Here is a 25,146-nt window from a genome sequence, read left to right on the forward strand (position 1 = left end):
GTGCTCACACAGTTTCATGGAGGGAAGTTGCGCCCCGTGGCATTTTTTCCCCAAAGTCATGCCAGTGTCTGTGCAAGGTGTGCCTGCCTGCCTCAGGGCTTTGGCAGCCTGTGCAATGGTTGCAGAAATGGCCACTACCCTCACTTTAGGCCACATCACAGTACTCCACACCACACATGATGTCCTGGCAATACTTAAAGGCTTACACACAGCACATGTCAGCACAACGCCTTAGTGGATATGAAGTACTCCTTTTGAGTAACCCTACCCTTACCATTAAGTACACTGCTGGTTCTTCTGGCCCTGCACCCATTCTCAATGCCCTTTTAGGCTTGAAAGGTCCTGAGGATGAACCACCCGACCTACATGACTGTGCTGCTTCCATTGAAGCTGAAACTTCTCCCAGACTTGACATGTCTCCCGTTCCCATACCAGGCGCAGACATTGTTTTTGTTGACGGCTCCTGTAGTAGGCCCAATGACAATACATACCAGGCTGGCTATGCCATTGTCACCCTCCCTGATACTGTGTTGGAAACCCTACCAATACCTTATCAGTCCGCGCAAGCTGCAGAACTCATTGCACTCACTAGAGCATGTCCCTCCCTTGACAACGTCCATCTGCTCACTCAACTTCAAGCTGCTGCGACTAATACTGATCTCTCCGACTGGACTTACCCAATTCTGCAGAAAAAATCCTAAATCAGGATTAATCTGCAAAGAGGGGAAACCCTGTATACCCCAGTCCAGTGCCCCTTTGCTCATTGCCCAGTGCCGTGGTGTTGGTCACCGTGGTGAAGCCACAACACTCCTCCTACTAACCAATGATTTTTATGTTACTAATGCCAAATCACTTGTGGACCAGTATGTTAGCAGATGCATCACTTGCCTCAGGAACAACCCTAATAAAGCTAAACACCAGCATCTTGAATACCCCACAGAAAACTCTAGGTTACTCACCCTTTGAAATACTAATGGGTAGACCCTTTTCCTACACCCTGGGCTAAGAAACCACTAGTAATACAGGAAGGAGATCTAGAACTTATAAGGGAAGAGTATGTCAGGTCCCTGATAACAAAACTGAATGAAATTGAACATGAGGTTGTTTGTAAAAACCCTTTGAATCCACAGGAACCTACACACCCCTTTAAAGTCAGAGACAGAGTCGTGGTGAAGGTGCTCCCCAGGAACAAGAGCCCAGGAGACTTCACCTATGGTCCAGAGACAGAGGTCGTAGCAGTTACCCAAATAGCAGTCCTGACAGAGGAAAGTCCTACCTGGATCCATGCATCCCGAGTAAAAAAGGTTCCTAGACCAGACCTAGAGATGGAAGCAAGTGATTCCAGTGAGGTACGAACCGGGGCAGACAGCCCTGACCTCCCACCTAGCGAAGAAAGAAGAACAGAAGAAGATGAAGAACCTGCCCCCTATCTCTATCCTGGGGACTACCTTGATAGCCCTACTGGCCCTCACTCACTCACCACACAATATGTGAGGTTGATATTACACACACTAATGGGATCCCCACCTTGTGGTATAATTCCTCTAACACACACGTAGCCACATATATCCTTGACTATTTTATGTTCCCCAAAATTGCTGATGACAAATATTATATACAACAAAGGAGGAAATCAGGAATGTCTGAGACAGTATATATTTGTGTTACTGACGAATGGTACTATGACATTAGATATTATGGATCTAATTGTAATTCCTGGGAAGCTGTGGGGTGGAATACAGGAGTAGATTGGAAATATGGCCCATCGTTTGCAAAGAATAGATGGAGCAAATATGGAGTACCCCTACTTTCTAGACTATCCATTCATAAAATGGAAGAAGGCCCAAATTCATACAGGTTTAGACTAAACATAGTGAACCCTAGCAGAAGCGACAATGAGACTTATGTACTTGGTATATGGTGGCAAGCAGGGTACTATAGTGCAAGGCAAATGTTTTATTTGTGGGACATGTATAAAAACCCAAAATACCAGCCTAAAATTGCTCCCCAAAACAAACCTTTAAAGCCCCATATTGCCACTTTTAAAGATATGGTGGCTATTACTAACCCTACCTTTGAAGACACCCTAGCTATTGAAACTGGTTTCTCTGACATTAATTTTTGGTTGGAATGGATGAAGTATAGTGCTAACAAACACAATAAAAGCAACTGTTATGTCTGTGGCAAATCTAGGCCCCACCTAGGTACAGTGCCCCTTAATATACCCCTAGAACAAGAAAATTGTTTTTTTCAGCCTTTTTAATGACACCAAAACAAATGACAGTCAGTGCGAAATGTGGAAAAGGGAATATCCCATATTGTCAAAAAATCCCAACCCAGGAAGCACCATAACTATATATCCTGGAAACTACACTTGTTATACATCTAACACCACCACAGGGAGAAATTTAAAAACCTTCCCACCAGGGTATTGTGCAAATAAGCATATTCATACTTGTAACTTTAATTCTTGTAGGCATTATAGTTTATTGTGTAATTCCCTGTGGAAAGAAACTTACCTCCAAAGGCATTGATAAGGCCCTGATGTACTATGATATAATCACCAGTCCTGTCACCTCCTCTGATAGTAAGGGACCCGACGATTATGTCCAATATCTCAAGAACTGGAGGTACAAGAAAGGAGCCTCACTCAAGAATCATGTCATATAATAATCATGATTCTAAGAGGGGATTGAAGGGTTAGCTCTTCTGTCTTTGTAAATATTACTTTTTATATGATCAATTTCCTTATAATAGTTACAGTGTAAAAGTGAATATTTCTACTTCCCTAATGAAGGGTTAAAACATGCTATATGAACTGTTATGTGTTTGCATAGATGCGTGCTACCTTGTGCTGGATACCTTTATCTGCTCATACAATACCAGGCTTGTGTGTGTCTGTTTCTCAAGGTCAGTTCTATACCAGATGAAACCTGTTACAGACTTTTGTTAAATGTTTTGAGAAACTTGTAGAAAACCCATATATGAACATCCGCCTTTTTCTGTTCTGCCTGGTAACTACCAACGAGCCAATGGGAGTATAACGACATGTCAGTTACACCCATATGCATTGTCTTATATACCTTTGTTAACCTCCTAATAAACAGTGTGAACTTTTACTGCTTGTGTTGTGCATGTAACTGATAGCGTAAAGGTTTACACTCCAGACGTCTAAGAGGCCATCACATCGAGGGTTAAGATATAAGGACAAATCCTTTCAGCCCCTTCCTGTCCCCTTCTATCCCCCCACCTGCTGTCCCCTGCCTGTCCCCTTCTATCCCCCTCACCTGTCACCCCCTTCCTGTCCCCTTCTATCCCCCTCACCTGTCACCCCCTTCCTGTCCCCTTCTATCCCCCTCACCTGCCATCCCCTGCCTGTCCCCTTCTATCCCCCTCACCTGTCAACCCCTTCCTGTCCCCTTCTATCCCCCTCACCTGCCATCCCCTGCCTGTCCCCTTCTATCCCCCTCACCTGCCACCCCCTTCCTGTCCCCTTCTATCCTCCTCACCTGCCGTCCCCTGCCTGTCCCCTTCTATCCCCCCACCTGCTGTCCCCTGCCTGTCCCCTTCTATCCCCCTCACCTGTCACCCCCTTCCTGTCCCCTTCTATCCCCCTCACCTGCCGTCCCCTGCCTGTCCCCTTCTATCCCCCCACCTGCTGTCCCCTGCCTGTCCCCTTCTATCTCCCTCACCTGTCACCCCCTTCCTGTCCCCTTCTATCCCCCTCACCTGCCGCCCCCTGCCTGTCCTCTTCTATCCCCCTCACCTGCCGCCCCCTGCCTGTCCCCTTCTATCCCCCCACCTGCTGTCCCCTGCCTGTCCTCTTCTATCCCCCCACCTGCTGTCCCCTGCCTGTCCCCTTCTATCCCCCCACCTGCTGTCCCCTGCCTGTCCCCTTCTATCCCCCTCACCTGTCACCCCCTTCCTGTCCCCTTCTATCCCCCTCACCTGCCGTCCCCTGCCTGTCCCCTTCTATCCCCCCACCTGCTGTCCCCTGCCTGTCCCCTTCTATCCCCCTCACCTGTCACCCCCTTCCTGTCCCCTTCTATCCCCCTCACCTGCCGCCCCCTGCCTGTCCTCTTCTATCCCCCTCACCTGCCGCCCCCTGCCTGTCCCCTTCTATCCCCCCACCTGCTGTCCCCTGCCTGTCCTCTTCTATCCCCCCACCTGCTGTCCCCTGCCTGTCCCCTTCTATCCCCCCACCTGCTGTCCCCTGCCTGTCCCCTTCTATCCCCCTCACCTGATGTGACACCGCAACCCTGGTACTTCACATGCATTCCTACCGTACACTTTCGGTCAAGAACCTCATCTCCTCCCAGTCATCAAACCCCGGTGCCCCTATTCCACTGTCAACTCGCTCCTCTACACACCCCCGCCCCCTCACTCTCAGGGCCGGTTCTGGGGCTTTGCGCGCCCCAGGTGGCAATGGGGGCGTGGCTTCGTACAGGGGACGTGGTCATTTACGCCCCCTGTACAGACTACTGTAGCGCTCTGAAATGTGCCCCCTGCTGCCGTTGGCCGCTGTGAAGCCCTTCGTGGAGAGGTCCTTTAATGTGCGTTGCGCGATGACGTAATTGCGCACCGCACAGTAAAGGACCTCTCTACGAAGGGAAACTAGTTTCCCTTCACAGCGGCCAGCGGGGGGCACAGCAGCAGCGGATCTTGCCCTGGTGCAAAAGTCCTGCTTGCCCGTGGCAAGATCCGCTACAGCTCACTCTCTGCTCTTGACTTTGCCACCTACTTCCCATCCAGAATTCACTCCCTATGGCAAGATATCACATCCCACCAGACCCTGAGCAACGCCCTCCTCCATTTCCTGACCCCCCCCCTCCTCTCCTTACCTCCTACCAACTCTGACATCTCTCTTCTCTGTATCTAGTGTGGAAGTCATGGCCCTCAGCCGTTCCTCACCCCTCCACCTCCCCATTTGACCCTATCACCTCCTCCGCTACCTCTCTTCTTCTGCCTGTTCCCATCTTGCCCATCTCATTCTCTCCCTCTCATCAGACACTGTCCCCTCGGCCTTCCATCATGCTCTTGTCTCCCCTATTCTTATAAACCCTACCCTTCATTCAACCACTCTCTCCAACTATCGACCATCTATCTCCTCCTAACTCCTTGAGCGTATAGTCTACATCCGCCTGTCTTTCCTCACACTCACTGCTTGATCCATTCCAGCCTGGCTTCCGTCCTCTCCACTCCACTGATACTGCCCTCGCTAAAGTCTGCAAAGACCTCCATGCTGCCAGATCCAATGGTCACTACTCTCTGCTTATTCTCCTTCACCTCTCTGCTGCATTGGACACTGTGGACCACCCTCTGCTGCAATTACTTTTCTCTAGCATTCATAAGGGATATTGGAGACAGAATTAGTACAATGGGGTATAGACGGAACCAAAGGAGCAAGTGCACTTTAAAAATTCTTCCACTGGTTTTGCTGGCTCCTCCCCTCTATGCCCCTCCTACAGCTCAGTTTAGATAAATTGCCCTCAGGAGAGGATGCTCACTCTGCAGCTCCAGAGTTTCCATCAGTTTTATTTATTATTTCGGTATGCAGTTTGGGTAACAGTATACCTGCTCCGTGGGAGTTAGGGGGGGGGGGGGGGGGGGTCACCGGCCTCCTGAGGTGCAGAGCCTCTTCTCCGCTGCAGGACCACCGTCTGTTTGTTCTGCGGGGCATGAAGCCTTGGCTGCCACAGCATGCCGCACACCCCAAAGGGTGTGTACACACGGTGAGATTTTTTCTTCCGATCCTGACGATATAGTCAGTATCGGAAGAAAAGTTAGTGCAGATCGCAAGGTGACAGTCACCTTGCGATCCCGATTCAATGCCGATGCGCGTTCCCACGCGGTCTGCATTGAAAGAAAAAATAGACCGTGCAGGAAAGTCAATTTTGACTATCTCTATAGAAGAGATAGTCAAAATCGGGACTTAGCCAAAATCGCACATAGCAAGTATCGCAAGCACACTCATTATGTGCGATACTGGCTTAGTGAGGATCGGGCATAGCCCGAATCTCACCGTGTGTACACACCCTAACACTGCCTGAAGATGATCGTCGGTGGTGAGTACCAACCAGGGTCCCCCGGTCAAATGTGCGGCTGAAGCGCGGCGTACGGGTCCTTCCTGGGGAGGACCCGCTATAGCCCCTGCGTGAGACTGGCTAAACACAGGTGAACCAAGCATTTATGTGAGACATGGCCAGTATAAATATTAAACAGTAGCTCCAGCGCCATAGCGGGGGGCGGAGCTACATTAGAGCTGTCTCAGCAGCATATTGGCGCCTTCCTCTGCATGAGCTGCAGCAGCCTCCACAGCTCCTCCAGAACTGCCCCTGTATACACTGGTACCGGGTATAGGGGTGGGGGGAGCCGCTATCATTGTGCACAATAATCCCCTGTGGGGTTTTATAAAGAATCTCACTGTGGTTACACAGATGTAACAACCGCTGACAGCCTCACTGGGGCCGGTCACCATTGGGTGCGCTGGCGTCCTCTCTTCTCTGTCTCCTCTCACATGCAATAGGGCAGGCTTGTCATATATCATATCAGGCTGTATTGTGTGTGTATATTGTACTGTTTTCTACTACACTATGGTAAAACAGAAGTCTTGCAGTGTGTGTAATGCCAGGTTCTCTCCTAGCACATCCAGCTCAGTATCATGTGAGCAGTGTAGTCAGTCATCTCATGCTGATACTAATGTGGGGGAGAATGCAGAGCCCCCCTGGTTGAGGGCTATAAAAACTATGATGTCTGATATGTCATCTCAGCTCACTGCAACTGCAAACAAGACACAAGAACTGCAACAAGCAGTGGCTAGCCTGACTGCTAAGCGTCCCTCCCTGCCTGCTTCACAGTAACCTGCTCTACCTGCACTCCTATCGGATACTGATGATGCTATACTAGGGATGATGTGGTCCCCATAAGTGGGTATCCCACCCTGATCCAGGGTATCGAACCCCTCATATTGGCTATTAGGGAGGTGTTAAAGCTCCCCCTGGGGGATGCAACTACTCAGCAGTCATTTTTACTCCCTCAAAAGGAACCAAAAGTCACATTCCCGATTCCACGGAATTGTATGATTTATTTAAACTAGCCTGGAAGAATCCAGATAAAAAAATATCATGTTTCTGAATACATTCCCCTTTGCCCCTGAAGGCAGAAAATTCTGGGAAGAATCCTCAGCTGTAGATGTCTCATACCCCTTTTCCACTAGGTTTTTTAAACACGGGTAAATACGCGGGGGCGCGCATTTACCCATGTTTTTCCCTAGTGGAAACGGGTCCCCCGGCAAATTCCCAGATCAAGTGATGTGTTCAACCCGGCTAGCTGTCTACTGTGAACAGGAGCCGTGTCGAGGTGACACGGCTCCCGTTCACAGTGCATAGGGATCGTGGCGCTGGGATATCATGTGATCTCCCTGCGCCGCCCCTGCCATGACACTAGCGCGTTACCAACCCGGCAATTGCCGGGTTGGTGAGCGCTGTCTGCAGGGGGCTGTAGCAAGGGGTCGCAGCCGTGTCGGTCGACACGGCTGCGACCCGTGCTATGCTAGTGGAAAAGGGGTATCAGCCTCTCGCCTTTCTAAAAAGGCAGTGCTTCCTACTCCGGGCTCCCTTACGGGGAAGGACCCCGCAGATAGGAAAATAGAGACCACTCTAAAATCTATTTACGTTGCTGCAGGCGTAGCACAAAGGCCGGTCATTGCAGGTTGCTGGATGACACATGCAATCCATTCCTGGACTAGTCAAATAAAGGAAGGTCTCTCGGGTAATATGACCTTAGTCGACACTGTTGCCTTACTGACTCACATTCAGGAGACGGCAAGAGTCCTCTGCGACACCTTAAAAGAGATTTGCACTGTTAGTGCTAGAACTACGGCTATGGCTGTGTCTGCGCGCAGAGCCATATGGGTACGTCAGTGGATCGCTGATGCTGACTCAAAACGTAATGTGGAATCTCTTCCCTTCACATGTGAGTGGCTCTTTGGAGGTGACCTAGATTTCGAAGGCTACGGCCTGGAAATTCCACGTTTCTCCCTTTGGGGGCCCCTCCTCCTAGACGTTCCTATCTGGGACCATCTACTCAGTCCTCTCGGTCCTCCAGATTTCGATCCACAGCCAAAGGAGCCTCCAACGCAGCTGGAGGCTCCAGGGGAAAACCTTTAAAACCAGCAGTTGCTGGATCTCAGAACCAGAACACCAGTTCTGCTCCCGCAAACACTTCAGCATGACGGTGCATACCCGCCCCAGGGGGATCTTGTGGTGGGAGCTCAGTTACGTCACTTCAGCCACATCTGGGACGGTTCTTGCCAAGATGCTTGGGTAAGGGACCTTATTTCTCAGGGCTACATGCTGGAGTTTGACGGTTCTTCTCCCCAACGATTTTTCAAAACAGGCTTACCAGTTTTGGAAAGTATGTGTGGTACTCTACTACTGGCCATAGAGAAGTTGGTTCAGTCCCAGGTCATTGTCCCAGTACCACTGTTGCAACAAGGACAGGATTACTACTCCAGTCTGTTTGTAGTACCGAAACCAGACGGGTCTGTGAGATCCATTCTGAATCTGAAGTCCTTGAATCCTTACCTGAAGGTTTTCAAATTCAAGATGGAATCTCTGAGGGCAGTGATCGCAGGCCTGGAACCACAGGAGTTCCTAGTATCCCTGGATATCAAGGATGCTTATCTATATATACCAGTTTGGCCACCACATCAGGCCTTTCTGAGGTTTGCCCTGCTGAACGATCCTTACCAATTTCAGGTGTTTCTACAGCTCCAAGGGTGTTCACGAAAGTGATGGTGGAAAGGATGTTTCAACTCAGGGTCCAGGGGGTCAATGTGATCCCATACCTGGACGATCTCCTGATAAAAGCAAGATCATTGGAGCTTCTATTGCTCCACATAGAACGCACTATCCAACTCCTGTCTCATCACGGGTGTACACTAAATCTACAGAAGTCCCACCTTGAACCGTCTCCGCGGCTCCTGTTTCTGGGCATGCTACTGGATACTGTAGCACAGAAAGTATTCCTCCCAGAGGACAAGGCGAGAACACGCCAAGAAATGGTACGCATAGTCCTCAGACCTGCTCGAGTCTCTGTCCATCTTTGCATAAATTGTTGGGAAAGATGATGGCCTCCTACGAGGCGATACAGTACGGAAGGTTCCATGCCAGACCCTTCCAATTGGTCATCCGGAACAAATGGTCCGGTTCCCATCTTCAGATGCACCGGATGATTCGGCCGTCACCCCGGGCCAGGATTTCACTCCTTTGGTGGATACAGTTTTTCAACCTCTTGGAATTCCGGAACTTCGGGATTCAGGACTGGATCCTCCTTACGACAGAAGCGAGTCTACGAGGATGGGGAGCTGTCGCCCAAGGGGCGCAGTTCCAGGGCAGGTGGTCTGCCCAGGAGGCCCTGCTTCCAATCAACATTCTGGAACTTCGGGCTATCCACAATGCTCTGCTTCAGGCGTCTTCTCTACTAAGGGATCAGGCGATCCAGGTGCAGTCAGACAATGCCACGGCGGTAGCGTACATCAATCGACAAGGAGGGACAAAAAGCAGGGCCTGCATGCGAGAAGTGTCAAGAATACTCCTCTGGGCAGAAAAACATGCAAGAGCGCTGTCCACAATCTTCATTCCGGGAGTGGACAACTGAGAGGTGGACTTCCTAAGCCGCTACAACCTCCACCCGGGGGATGGGGACTATACCCTCAGGTGTTCCAACTGATCATCGACAGGTGGGGTTGCCCACAGATCGACTTGATGGCCTCTCATCTCAACAAGAAGCTTCGCTGCTATTGCTCACGGACCAGGGACCCTCAGGCGAACGCAGTGGATGCGCTGACTTCGCTTTGGCCTTACCAGCTGGTCTACCTGTTTCCTCAAGCAGATCAGGCATCAAAGAGTGGAAGCAATCTTGATTGCCCTGGATTGGCCCCGAAGAGCGTGGTACACGGCTCTTCTGGACATGTCTGTACAGGACCCTCAGTGGCGCACACAGGGGAGGGGTTCTGAGTACCTGGAAACCCCCCTTGATGACCCCCAAAAATGTTTTGAGATGGAGACACAGCTGTCTCCATCTCAACAAAAGCAAAAGCCGCAACCGCGATCGCGGACGGAGCTGTAGCAAGAGCAGAGAACTATGCAGCTCTCTGCTTAGAGAATGTCCCGGGTGCCGGGGGAGCTGCTGGCTGCGCATGCTCAGCCACAGCAGCTCCTTCTGTCCTCACCCTGCCGCTGCCGCCCCTCTGTATGGAAGTTTTACATCATTGTTTAAGTGTGTTTTTGCACACAGCACCTGTTTGAATGCATGTATGTATGTATGTGGGTTTGTGTGTGTGATTGTGTATGTATAGTATGTATGTATGTATGTATGTATGTTTACATGTGTGAGTGTATGCATGTGTGTTTACATGTGTGAGTTTGTGAATATATATATATATATATATATATAAAACCGGTAATTCTCCTTGGGTCCTGTGATAGGACCTCTATTGAAGAAAAATAGGCAGCACTCCAGGGACTTAAATAAAGTCAAACTGTATTAAAAAAATACAAAAATGTAAGGCTCTACGGCCTCTTCATCTGTTTATGCATTATAGGTGAGGTCAGAAACTAAACAAAATACCTCTGTTTTTTTCACCTCACCTATAATACATAACCTGATGGAAAGGCCGTTGAGCCTTGAAATGTTTTTTTGCGCCATTACATTTTTTTTTTTAATACAGTTTGACTTTATTTAAGTCCTTGGAGTGCCGCCTATTTTTCTTCAATAGAGGTCCTATCACAGGACCCAAGGAGAATTACCGGTTATATTAATTTCATGACGGCACCCTGGCACCTTTGCTTTTTATCATCCAGAGTGCCAGACGACCACACAAATATACATACATATATATATATATATATATATATATATGTATCTGCAAATGATGAATGGCACTCCTTACTAGTACCACACAACATGCTCCGCAGCCGGTCAGAATCAGATAATATGTATGGAAACAGGACGGCACTCATAGAGACTGGTAAACCATAGAAAATCAGCACAGGACGCTGTAGCTGTATGTCAACGTTTCAGAGTTAGACTCTTTTAAAGGAGTCTAACTCTGAAACGTTGACAAACTGCTTCAGCGTCCTGTGCTGATTTTCTATGGTTTACCAGTCTCAATGAGTGCCGTCCTGCCTCCGTACATACATATGTATGTATGTTTGTGTGTGTGTATATATATATATATATATGTAGAATTTAGATCCGCGCACACTGCATTTAGTCCAGAGTTTGTTAGCTCATGTGGTGCCTGCTCATCCACGCCTGCCAGGAGTCGGGGATTTCTAAATAATATCAAAAATAAGGAGAGCGCACCAGTGAATAATAATAAACGGTAACACTTTACTATGTAAATATCCACGTACATGAAAGTTAAAATTGATGCACTTAGCCAGTTCTCCGATAACTGCCGCCTCGGGCTGAACCTTCTGCTGGCGGAGTATTTTTCACGGAGAAGTCGTCTGCTCTGTTCCAGACGGGAGACCGACTTCGTCTGCAGATGCAAGCCACGTCCAACGCGTTTCGTCACTACGGGACTTCGTCAGGAGCTGTGTTATTGGATGCTCAAAGTTCACCTTTTAACCCATGCTTTCAGCTTCAATAGGTTAATTGCTTCAGATTGTTTTTTAACACTAAAAACCCTTTATCTTTAAAAAATTCATACTTCTTTCACAGAAACTCATAATTTACATAAGCAGCAGTATTTTACAACAATAACTTTGATACTAGTAACATGTCTTAAAACATTTTATATGTCCAAGAAACATATCTGATCAGCCACCACTTAGTCTGTTTTCGGCCCTTTCAGCTGTTATCTTAATTTTACACATGATTCCAATTTGATCTTTCTGTATATATATATATATATATATATATATATATATTTCTCTGACGTCCTAGTGGATGCTGGGAACTCCGTAAGGACCATGGGGAATAGCGGCTCTGCAGGAGACTGGGCACAAAAGTAAAAGCTTTAGGACTACCTGGTGTGCACTGGCTCCTCCCCCTATGACCCTCCTCCAAGCCTCAGTTAGATTTTTGTGCCCGAACGAGAAGGGTGCATACTAGGTAGCTCTCCTGAGCTGCTTAGAGTAAAAGTTTAAATTAGGTTTTTTATTTTCAGTGAGTCCTGCTGGCAACAGGCTCACTGCATCGTGGGACTAAGGGGAGAAGAAGCGAACTCACCTGCGTGCAGAGTGGATTGGGCTTCTTGGCTACTGAACATTAGCTCCAGAGGGACGATCACAGGCCCAGCCTGGATGGGTCCCAGAGCCGCGCCGCTGGCCCACTTACAGAGCCAGAAGACTGAAGAGGTCCGGGAAATCGGCGGCAGAAGACGTCCTGTCTTCAATAAGGTAGCGCACAGCACCGCAGCTGTGCGCCATTGCTCTCAGCACACTTCACACTCCGGTCACTAAGGGTGCAGGGCGTTGGGGGGGCGCCCTGAGACGCAATAAAAACACCTTAGATGGCAAAAAAATACATCACATATAGCTCCTGGGCTATATGGATGCATTTAACCCCTGCCAGAATACACAGAAAAACGGGAGATAAGGCCGCCTAGAAGGGGGCGGAGCCTATCTCCTCAGCACACTGGCGCCATTTTCCCTCACAGCTCCGTTGGAGGGAAGCTCCCTGGCTCTCCCCTGCAGTCACTACACTACAGAAAGGGTTAAAAAAAGAGAGGGGGCACTAATTTGGCGCAGTATTAAACATACAGCAGCTATAAGGGGAAAAACACTTATATAAGATAATCCCTGTATATATATATAGCGCTCTGGTGTGTGCTGGCATACTCTCCCTCTGTCTCCCCAAAGGGCTAGTGGGGTCCTGTCCTCTATCAGAGCATTCCCTGTGTGTGTGCTGTGTGTCGGTACGTTTGTGTCGACATGTATGAGGAGAAAAATGATGTGGAGACGGAGCAGATTGTCGGTAATAGTGATGTCACCCCCTAGGGGGTCGACACCTGAGTGGATGTACTGTTGAAAATTACGTGACAGTGTCAGCTCTGTATAAAAGACAGTGGTTGACATGAGACAGCCGGCTACTCAGCTTGTGCCTGTCCAGATGTCTCATAGGCCGTCAGGGGCTCTAAAACGCCCGTTACCTCAGATGGCAGATACAGACGCCGACACGGATACTGACTCCTGTGTCGACGGTGAAGAGACAAACGTGATTTCCAGTAGGGCCACACGTTACATGATCGAGGCAATGGAAAATGTTTTACACATTTCTGATAATACGAGTACCACCAAAAAGGGGTATTATGTTCGGTGAGGAAAAACTACCTGTAGTTTTCCTGAATCTGAGAAATTAAATGAGGTGTGTGATGATGCGTGGGTTTCCCCCGATAACAATTGATAATTTCTAAAAAGTTATTGGCAGTATATCCTTTCCCGCCAGAGGTTAGGGTGCGTTGGGAAACACCCCCTAGGGTGGATAAAGCGCTCACACGCTTGTAAGAACAAGGGCTCTACCCTCTCCTGAGATGGCCGCCCTTAAGGATCCTGCTGATAGAAAGCAGGAGGGTATCCTAAAATATATTTACACACATACTGGTGTTATACTGCGACCAGAAATCGCCTCAGCCTGGATGTGCAGTGCTGGGTTGGCGTGGTCGGATTCCCTGACTGAAAATATTGATATCCTAGATAAGGACAGTATATTATTGCCTATAGAGCATTTAAAAGATGCATTTATATATATGCATGATGCACAGCGGAATATTTGCCGACTGGCATCAAGTATAAGTGCGTTGTCCATTTCTGCCAGTAGATTATGGACACGACAGTGGTCAGGTGATGCGGATTCCAAACGGCATTTGGAAGTATTGCCTTATAAAGGGGAGGAGTCATTTGGGGTCGGTCTTTCAGACCTGGTGGCCACGGCAACAGCTGGGAAATCCACGTTTGTACCCCAGGTCGCCTCTCAAAATAAGAAGACGCCGTATTATCAGGCGCAGTTCTTCGCTGGCAAGCGGGCAAAGTGTTCCTCATTTCTGCCCCGTGACAGAGGGAGAGGAAAAAGGCTGCAGAGATCAGCCAGTTCCCAGGAACAGAAGCCCTCTCCCACCTCTGTCAAGCCCTCAGTATGACGCTAGGGCTTTACAAGCTCAGGCACGGTGGGGGCCCGTCTCAATGAATTTCAGCGCGCAGTGGGCTCACTCGCAAGTAGACCCCTGGATCCTTCAGGTGATATCTCAGGGGTACAAATTGGAATTTGAGACGTCTCCCCCTCGCCGTTTCCTAAAGTCGGCTTTACCGACGTCTCCCTCTGACAGGGAGGCAGTTTTGGAAGCCATTCACAAGCTGTATTCCCAGCAGGTGATAATCAAGGTACCCCTCCTGCAACAGGGAATGGGGTATTATTCCACACTGTTGTGGTACCGAAGCCGGACGGCTCGGTGAGACCGATTCTAAATCTAAAATCTTGAACACTTACATACGGAGGTTCAAATTCAAGATTGAGTCACTCAGAGCAGTGATTGCGAACCTGGAAGAAGGGGACTACATGATGTCTCGGGACATCAAGGATGCTTACCTTCATGTCCAAAATTACCCTTCTCAACAAGGGTACCTCTGGTTTGTGGTACAGAACTGTCACTATCAGTTTCAGACGCTGCCGTAGGGATGGTCCACGGCACCCCGGGTCTTTACCAAGGTAATGGCCGAAATGATGATACTCCTTCGAAGGAAAGGAGTTTTAGTTATCTCTTACTTGGACGATATCCTGATAAGGGTAAGATCCAGGGAACAGTTGGAGGTTGGTGTAGCACTATCTCAGGTAGTGTTGCGGCAGCACGATTGGATTCTCAATATTCCAAAATCGCAGCTGATTCCGACGACTCGTCTTCTGTTCCTAGGGATGACCCTGGACACAGTCCAGAAAAAGGTGCTTCTCCCGGAGGAGAAAGCCAGGGAGTTATCCGAGCTAGTCAGGAACCTCCTAAAACCGAGCCAAGTCTCAGTGCATCAATGCACAAGGGTTCTGGGAAAAATGGTGGCTTCCTATGAAGCAATCCCATTCGGCAGATTCCACGCAAAAACTTTCCTGTGGGACCTGCTTGACAAATGATCCGGGTCGCATCTTCAGATGCATCAGCGGATAACCCTATCACCAAGGACAAGGGTGTTTCTCCTGTGGTGGTTGCAGAGTGCTCATCTTCTAGAGGGCCGCAGATTCGGCATTCAGGACTGGGTCCTGGTGACCACGGATGCCAGCCTGCGAGGCTGGGGAGCAGTCACACAGGGAAGGAATTTCCAGGGCTTATGGTCAAGCCTGGAGACATCACTTCACATAAATATCCTGGAGCTAAGGGCCATTTACAATGCTCTAAGCTTAGCAAGACCTCTGCTTCAAGGTCAGCCGGTGTTGATCCAGTCGAACAACATCACGGCAGTCGCCCACGTAAACAGACAGGGCGGCACAAGAAGCAGGAGGGCAATGGCAGAAGCTGCAAGGATTTTTCGCTGGGCGGAAAATCATGTGATAACACTGTCAGCAGTGTTTATTCCGGGAGTGAACAACTGGGAAGCAGACTTCCTCAGCAGAAGTCTTCCACATAATTGTAAACCGTTGGGAAAAACCAAAGGTGGACATGATGGCGTCCCGCCTAAACATAAAATTGGACAGGTATTGCGCCAGGTCAAGGGACCCTCAGGCAATAGCTGTGGACGCTCTGGTAACACCGTGGGTGTACCAGTCAGTGTATGTGTTTCCCTCCTCTTCCTCTCTTATCAAAAGTACTGAGAATTATAAGACGGAGGGGAGTAAGAACTATACTCGTGGCTCCGGATTGGCCAAGATGGACTTGGTACCCGGAACTTCAAGAGATGCTCACGGAGGAACCGTGGTCTCTACCTCTAAGAAGGGACCTGCTCCAGCAAGGACCCTGTCTGTTCCAAGACTTACCGCGGCTGCGTTGACGGCAGGGCGGTTGAACGCCGGATCCTGAAGGAAAAGGGCATTCCGGATGAAGTCATCCCTACCCTGATCAAAGCCAGGAAGGATGAAATCGCAAAACATTATCACCGCATTTGGCGAAAATATGTTGCGTGGTACGAGGCCAGTAAGGCCCGATGGAGGAATTTCAACTAGGTCGATTCCTGCATTTCCTGCAAACAGGAGTGTCTATGGGCCTAAAATTGAGGTCCATTAAGGTTCAAATTTCCGCCCTGTCAATTTTCTTCCAGAAAGAACTAGCTTCAGTTCCTGAAGTTCAGACGGTTGTAAAAGGGGTACTGCATATACAGCCTCCTTTTTGTGCCTCCTGTGGCACCATTGGGATCTCAATGTAGTTTTGGGGTTCCTAAAGTCACAATGGTTTGAACCACTTGAATCTGTGGAGTTAAAATATCTCACATGGAAAGTGGTCATGCTGTTGGCCCTGGCCTTGGCCAGGCGCGTGTCAGAATAGGCGGCTTTATCCTTGAAAAGCCCTTGTCTGATCTTCCATTCAGACAGGGTGGAATTGAGGACTCGTCCTCATTTTCTCCCCAAGGTGGTTTCAGTGTTTCATCTGAACCAACCTATTGTGGTACCTGCGGCTACTAGTGACTTGGAGGACTCCAAGTTATTGGACATAGTCAGGGTCCTGAAAATATATGTTTCCAGGACGGCTGGAGTCAGAAAATCTGACTCGCTGTTTATCCTGTATGCACCCAACAAGCTGGGTGCTCCTGCTTCTAAGCAGACTATTGCTCGTTGGATTTGTAGTACAATTCAGCTTGCACATTCTGTGGCAGGCCTGCCACAGCCAAAAATATGTAATGCCCACTCCACAAGGAAGGTGGGCTCATCTTGGGCGGCTGCCCGAGGGGTCTCGGCTTTACAACTTTGCCGAGCAGCTACTTGGTCAGGAGCAAATACAAATTTGATACCCTGGCTGAGGAGGACATGGAGTTCTCTCATTTGGTGCTGCAGAGTCATCCGTACTCTCCCGCCCGTTTGGGAGCTTTGGTATAATCCCCATGGTCCTTACGGAGTTCCCAGCATCCACTAGGACGTCAGAGAAAATAAGAATTTACTTACCGATAATTCTATTTCTCGTAGTCCGTAGTGGATGCTGGGCATCCATCCCAAGTGCGGATTGTCTGCAATACTGGTACATAGTTATTGTTACCAAAAATCGGGTTATTGCTGTAGTGAGCCATCATTTCTAGAGGCTCCTCTGTTATCATGCTGTTAACTGGGTTTAGATCACAAGTTATACGGTGTGATTGGTGTGGCTGGTATGAGTCTTACCCGGGATTCAAAATCCTTCCTTATTGTGTACGCTCGTCCGGGCACAGTATCCTAACTGAGGCTTGGAGGAGGGTCATAGGGGCAGGAGCCAGTGCACACCAGGTAGTCCTAAAGCTTTTACTTTTGTGCCCAGTCTCCTGCGGAGCCGCTATTCCCCATGGTCCTTACGGAGTTCCCAGCATCCACTACGGACTACGAGAAATAGAATTATCGGTAAGTAAATTCTTATTTTATTACACATACCTGCACATATACATACACACCCACCCACGGAAACCCCCTCGCTAAATCCTGCGTTTGCCACTGAGGACCCTTGGCCTCTACCACTAAGAAGGGATCTTCTTCAACAAGGACCTTTTGTCTACCCGGACTTACGGCGGCTTAGTTTGATGGCATGGAAGTTGAGGGGAACATCCTAGCTCACAAAGGGCTTTGCAAAAAGTCATTGCCACTATGGTACAAGCCAGAAAACCTGTGATGTCAAAACACTATCATTATATTTGGCGGAGATATGTCTCTTGGTGCGAAATACGCACATATCCCTCTGCGCAATTCCACTGAGGAAGGTTCCTGCATTTCCTGCAGGCTGGAGTGGATAAGGGCTTATGTCTGGGATCCATTAAGGTCCAGATTTCAGTTCTTTCCATCTTCTTCCAGAAGAAGTTGGCTCTCTTGCCGGAAATTCAGACCTTCTTGCAAGGGGTGCTTCATATACAACCTTCCTTTGTGCCCCCTATGGCACCTTGGGATCTAGATGTTATGTTACGTTTTCTACAGTCCTCCTGGTTTGAACCTCTGATGATGGTAGAAGACAAGTACCTCATGTGGAAGACAGTAATGTTACTGACCCTGGCTTCTGCTAGGCATGTCTCAGAATTGGGGGCCTTGTCGTGCAAAAGTCCATACTTGGTCTTTTACGAGAACAGAGCGGAGCTCAGGACTCGACAGCAGTTCCTGCTGAAGGTGGTTTCCGCATTTCACTTGAATCAACCTACTGTGATTCTGTCAGGTTCTGGCACTGATTCTTTTTCGGAAGCATTGGATGCTATATGAGCCTTACAGGTCTATGTCAAAAGGACGGCTCACATCAGGAAGACGGATTCCTTGTTCCTGCTGTATGATGCACGTAAAAAGGGTTGCCCTGCTTCAAAGCATCCATTGCTCATTGGATTAAGCTTACTATCCAACAGGCTTATGTATCGGCAGACTTACCGGTTCCACAGTCTCTGAAGGCCCACTCTACTAGATCGGTGGGTTCTTCCCGGGCGGCTACCCGTGGAGTCTCGGCCCTACAACTATGCTGAGCTGCTACCTGGTCGGGGACTAACACCTTTGTGAAGTTCTACAAATTTGATTCCCTGACCAAAGAGAATACCCAGTTTGGGCAGGCGGTGTTGCAGTTGTCTCCGCACGTTCCCGCCCGTTCTGGAAGCTTTGGGACATCCCCATCGTACTAATTCTGTCCCCAATATCCCTTATGGATGCTAGAGAAAATAGGATTTTATATACCTGCCGGTAAATCCTTTTCTCGTAGTCCATAAGGGATATTGGGCGCCCGCCTCTGTGCGGTGACTTTCTGCAGTTTCTCTGTTATGTGTTACCTGTTCAGCTGTTAATGTTGCCAGACTTTGCTGGCTGAGCTTATGTTAATGTTACCAGACCTTGCTGGCTATGTTTGTATTGGTGTGCTGGTGTTTAATTCTCACCACATCTTTTATTGTTAAGTTCCTTCTCTCAAGTATGTAATTCTCCTTTGGGAACTGTTTTACCTATAACTGAGCTGTAGGAGGAGGCATAGAGGGGAGGAGCCAGCACACCCAGTGAAGAATTTTTACCCGTCTATATCCCATTGTACTAATTCTGTCCCCAATATCCCTTATGGACTACAAGAAAAGGATTTACCGGTAGGTTTATTAAATCCTATATACTCCCTTGGTCTGCGTGATACTGCCCTCTCCTGGCTGTCCTCCTACGTTTTAGACGGTTCATTCCATCTCTCCCCCCCCCCCATCCCAACTTCCTCTAGCAGTCAATGTCCCCAAGCTTCTGTTCTGGACCTCTCAGGGGATGTGTCCAGGTGATGACTGGAGAGGTGACTGCTGGGAATGGAGCGTTATACAGTAACACCAGGGGATGTGTCTGGGTGATGACTGGAGAGGTAACTGCTGGGAATGGGGTATTATACAGTAACACCAGGGGACGTGTCTGGGTGATGACTGGAGAGGTGACTGCTGGGAATGGGACATTATACAGTAACACCAGGGGATGTGTCTGGGTGATGACTGGAGATGTGACTGCTGGGAATGGGACATTATACAGTAACACCAAAAGATGTGTCTGGGTGATGACTGGAGAGGTGACAGCTGGGAATGGGACATTATACAGTAACACCAGGGGACGTGTCTGTGTGATGACTGGAGAGGTGACTGCTGGGAATGGGACATTATACAGTAACACCAGGGGATGTGTCTGGGTGATGACTGGAGAGGTGACTGCTGGGAATGGGGCATTATACAGTAACACCAGGGGGCGTGTCTGGGTGATGACTGGAGAGGTGACTGCTGGGAATGGGACATTATACAGTAACACCAGGGGGCGTGTCTGGGTGATGACTGGAGAGGTGACTGGTGGGTATGGGACCTTATACAGTAACACCAGGGGGCGTGTCTGGGTGATGAATGGAGAGGTGACTGCTGGGAATGGGACATTATACAGTAACACCAGGGGGCGTGTCTGGGTGATGACTGGAGAGCTGACTGCTGGGAATGGGATATTATACAGTAACACCAGGGGATGTGTCTGGGTGATGACTGGAGAGGTGACTGCTGGGAATGGGACATTATACAGTAACACCAGGTGATGTGTCTGGGTGATGACTGGAGAGGTGACTGCTGGGAATGGGACATTATACAGTAACACCAGGGGATGTGTCTGGGTGATGACTGGAGAGGTGACTGCTGTGAATGGGACATTATACAGTAACACCAGGTGATGTGTCTGGGTGATGACTGGAGAGGTGACTGGTGGGTATGGGACCTTATACAGTAACACCGGGGAACGTGTCTGGGTGATGACTGGAGAGGTGACTGCTGGGAATGGGACATTATACAGTAACACCAGGGGAAGTGTCTGGGTGATGACTGGAGAGGTGACTGCTGGTAAGGGAGCATTATACAGTAACAGCAGGGGATGTGTCTGGGTGATGACTGGAGAGGTGATTGCTGGGAATGGGGCATTATACAGTAACACCAGGGGATGTGTCTGGGTGATGACTGGAGAGGTGATTGCTGGGAATGGGGCATTATACAGTAACACCAGGGGATGTGTCTGGGTGATGACTGGAGAGGTGACTGCTGGGAATGGGACATTATACAGTAACACCAGGGGATGTGTCTGGGTGATGACTGGAGAGGTGACTGCTGGGAATGGGACATTATACAGTAACACCAGGGGATGTGTCTGTGTGATGACTGGAGAGGTGACTGCTGGGAATGGGACATTATACAGTAACACCAGGGGATGTGTCTGTGTGATGACTGGAGAGGTGACTGCTGGGAATGGGGCATTATACAGTAACACCAGGGGATGTGTCTGGGTGATGACTGGAGAGGTGACTGCTGAGAATGGGGCATTATACAGTAACACCAGGGGATGTGTTTGGGTGATGACTGGAGAGGTGACTGCTGGGAATGGGACATTATACAGTAACACCAGGGGACGTGTCTGGGTGATGACTGGAGAGGTGACTGCTGGGAATGGGACATTATACAGTAACACCAGGGGACGTGTCTGGGTGATGATTGGAGAGGTGACTGCTGGGAATGGGGCATTATACAGTAACACCAGGGGATGTGTCTGGGTGATGACTGGAGAGGTGACTGGACATTATACAGTAACACCAGGGGAAGTGTCTGGGTGATGACTGGAGAGGTGACTGCTGGGAATGGGACATTATACAGTAACACCAGGGGATGTGTCTGGGTGATGACTGGAGAGGTGACTGCTGGGAATGGGACATTATACAGTAACGCCAGGGGACGTGTCCGGGTGATGACTGGAGAGGTGACTGCTGGGAATGGGACATTATACAGTAACACCAGGGGACGTGTCTGGGTGATGACTGGAGGGGTGACTGCTGGGAATGGGACATTATACAGTAACACCAGGGGACGTGTCAGGGTGATGCACGGAGAGGGGACTGCTTGGAATGGGACATTATACAGTAACACCAGGGGATGTGTCTGGGTGATGACTGTATCACTGTGTGTGTCAGGTGTCTATAAGGTGTCAGGATGTCACTGTCTATGTCTCCATGCAGGAGGAGGAGTATATAGAGGAACACAGGGGTCTGTACAAGGACGTGATGATGGAGAATCACCGGCCCCTCACATCACTGGGTAAGAGGAGACTGTCATGTATTGTACAGGGGAGAGCAGGTATGGGGGCCCCCTATATACAAACATCATCTGATAATCACATATATACACTGTACTCAGTCACTGTGTGTCTCCTACAGATGGACCCAGTAACAGAGATACCTCAGAGAGATGTCCCCGTCCTCTGTATACCCAGTATTGTACAGAGGAGAATCACAGGATCCCACAGGAGGATCAGGTAAGTGACTGTCACTATATGATCTGTAGAGGAGCTGTGTGTGTCTTATATACTGATATTATACTGTTTCACCTCAGTTTAATCTGACTGTATGCAAATGTCATTATAGTGTTTGTTTTTTAGGTAGAACGTCTGTATGATATTAAAACAGACGATATAGAGGAAGAAGAAGAGACGTATGTGAATGATATAAAGGTAGAAGATATAGAGGGAGAAGAAGAGACGTATGTGAGGGGTGATCAGCAGTGTAAGGAGGAGGAGATCCCTACAGATATCAGCACAGGTGAGTAATAAACAATTATTAGAGAAAAGAGTCACATATTCTCCCTGCTCAGTCACTACAGCAATCTCTTATCCTACACCCTCCTCTGTCAGTACAAACTAATGAGGAATATTTATTTTCTCAGTGAGGGAGTCAGAAACCATCAGCCCCTATTATACTCCTGCTCTCCCCCTCACATCATGTCACTGTGTGTTACCAGCCCAGAGATCTGACCAGTCTCCTCCCCACACTCTCTGGTGTATCTCATACATCAGGAGCCATCAGCCCCTATTATACTCCTGCTCTCCCCCTCACATCATGTCACTGTGTGTTACCAGCCCAGAGATCTGACTAGTCTCCTCCCCACACTCTCTGGTGTATCTCATACATCAGGAGCCATCAGCCCCTATTATACTCCTGCTCTCCCCTTACATCATGTCACTGTATTACCAGCCCAGAGATCTGACCAGTCTCCTCTCCACACTCTCTGGTTTATCTCTTACATCAGGAGCCATCAGCCCCTATTATACTCCTGCTCTCCTCCTCACATCATGTCACTGTGTTACCAGCCCAGAGATCTGACCAGTCTCCTCCCCACACTCTCTGGTGTATCTCATACATCAGGAGCCATCAGCCCCTATTATACTCCTGCTCTCCTCCTCACATCATGTCACTGTGTTACCAGCCCAGAGATCTGACCAGTCTCCTCCCCACACTCTCTGGTGTATCTCATACATCAGGAGCCATCAGCCCCTATTATACTCCTGCTCTCCTCCTCACATCATGTCACTGTGTGTTACCAGCCCAGAGATCTGACCAGTCTCCTCCCACACTCTCTGGTGTATCTCATACATCAGGAGCCATCAGCCCCTATTATACCTGCTCTCCCCCTCACTGTGTGGTACCTATGTTTTCTCTTGCAGGTTCCACAGTAGTATCCATAGGATATACACTGGAATATGAGGTAGCGTCAGCGGATTGGCATCAACGATCAAAAGCTTTTAGCCTCCAAGAATGCAACAGGCCAGTTTCCTATATCCCCGCCTCCTGGCTCACGGAATTCAGTTTTTTTGTTTGTATGGCAGGAGCCGGACCACGATCTTTGGGCGGCTGATTTTGGCAGCCTTAAGCTTGTTATTTCATTTATTTTTGTAGTCTTAGGTTTTTTGAGCGAGTTTTCTAAAAAGCGTCTTACACACCATCTTAGTAAGAGTCACTTCTACAACTTCTTGCTGGGTCACAACATCACATCCAGTCCAGGAATCTGCAGCCTTTCAAGAGAAACAGGCTGAAAGGCCTGTGGAAAGTAAGTCACAGACATGAAACTACATCCTCACAGTCTACACATGTTTCAGATGGGGACACTTGGGAGGATGAGGATTCCTCGCATTCTGGGTCTGCATACAGAGACGAGGATGAAGGTCCCAGCTCTGTGGATATACCTGAGCTAATTAGTGCTGTGAAAGCCATTCTACCCTTAGTGGAGGCAACAGAGCCTTTGTTAAATCCAAGGCTCCTGTGTTTAAACATCCCAAAACAGTCAGATCTGAATTTCTGGGGTCAGAACAGCTGACGGAGATTATGCAAGAGGCTTGGGTCACATCCAGTAAGAAGTTTAGAATTCCAAAGAAATGGAATTCCCATTATCCTCTTCCAGCTGGGGACTGTTTAAAAAGGGAGGTGGCTCCCATAGTAGATACGCACGTCATTCGATTGGTGGGAAAATATACATTACCTCTGCCTTCAACATCATTAAGTTATGTTACTGAAAAACAGGTGTTTTTAAAAAAAATAAATTTCTCCTTGTCTGGGGCAATTGTAAGACCAGCCATGGCTTCAGCCTGAATGGCAAAAGCAGTGGTGTCCTGGGCTGATGCATTGGAGGATGATCTTTCATTGGGATCTAGAGAGCAAAAATCCCATATTGCACATATTAAACATGCGGCTATGTTTATGGAAGAAGCAGCCTTGGACATGGGTACTATTGCCTCTCAAGCATCAGCCTCAGCAGTAGCCGCTCACATGGCGGTTTGGCTACGTACATGGAAAGCTGATACAGAGTACAAGAAGGTTCTAGAGTCTTTGCCCTTTACTTGAGATATTCTTTTTGGTAAAGAATTTTGGAGTCAGAGGCAGACTCTGAAGAAAGTGAAGTTTCCTTCTACTTACAAGTCTAAACCTAATTTCTCATACGTCTTAGAGGATGCTGGGGATGCTCCAAGAACATGGGGTATAGACGGGATCCGCAGGAGACATGGGCACACTATAAGACTTTGAATGGGTGTGAACTGGCTACTCCCTCTATGCCCCTCCTCCAGACTCTAGTTAGATTCTGTGCCCAGCGAGACTGGATGCACACTGGGGAGCTCTCTAGTTTCTCAGGGAAAAGACTTTATTAGGTTTATTATTTTCAGGGAGACCTGCTGGCTACAGGCTCCCTGCATCGTGGGAGTGAGGGGAGAGAAGCAGACCTACTTCTGTGAGTTCAAGGGCTCTGCTTCTTAGGCTACTAGACACCATTAGCTCCAGAGGATTCGATCACTTGGTACGCCTAGCTGCTTGTTTGCGGAGGCACGCCGTCACCCCCCCCCCCCCCTCACAGAGCCAGAAGAAAGAAGCCGGGTGAGTATGAGAAGATCAGAAGACTTCAGTGACGGCAGAAGACGGCGTTTGAGGTACCGCGTTGCGCGCCATGCTTCCACACTGATCATGGCACTGCAGGGTGCAGAGCGCAGGGGGGACGCCTTGGGCAGCATGGGGGACCTCAAACAGCATTGGCATAGGATATAACAGTGCTCAGGCACTTGTTAAGGGACCCCCGCCAGTATAAAGATTCTTTTAGCGGGACTGTAGCGTGCCATCTAGTGGGCGGGGCTTAGCCCGCACAGCTCTGACCAGCGCCATTTTTCCCTTCACAGAAGCTGCAGAGAAGCTGGCCCTGACCTCCACACTGCTGTGCAAGTAACAGGGTG

General features: G+C 48.9%; 2 protein-coding genes across 2 annotated transcripts in view; one reads left to right on the forward strand and one right to left on the reverse strand.

The window, feature by feature from the left end:
* Positions 1-22,218, forward strand: part of LOC134984241 (oocyte zinc finger protein XlCOF29-like) — a 460,434-nt gene extending 438,216 nt beyond the window's left edge. The window contains exon 5 of the mRNA XM_063949867.1: positions 22,036-22,218. Within this exon, the coding sequence (XP_063805937.1) occupies positions 22,036-22,203 (168 nt within the window). The 3' untranslated portion in view covers positions 22,204-22,218. The remainder of the gene's footprint in view (positions 1-22,035) is intronic.
* The window catches only part of LOC134984238 (zinc finger protein 260-like), a 136,073-nt gene that overhangs the window by 65,554 nt on the left and 45,373 nt on the right, over positions 1-25,146 (reverse strand). The window lies entirely within an intron of this gene.

This window comes from Pseudophryne corroboree (assembly GCF_028390025.1).
Source record: "Pseudophryne corroboree isolate aPseCor3 chromosome 3 unlocalized genomic scaffold, aPseCor3.hap2 SUPER_3_unloc_41, whole genome shotgun sequence".
NCBI classification, from domain to species: domain Eukaryota; kingdom Metazoa; phylum Chordata; class Amphibia; order Anura; family Myobatrachidae; genus Pseudophryne; species Pseudophryne corroboree.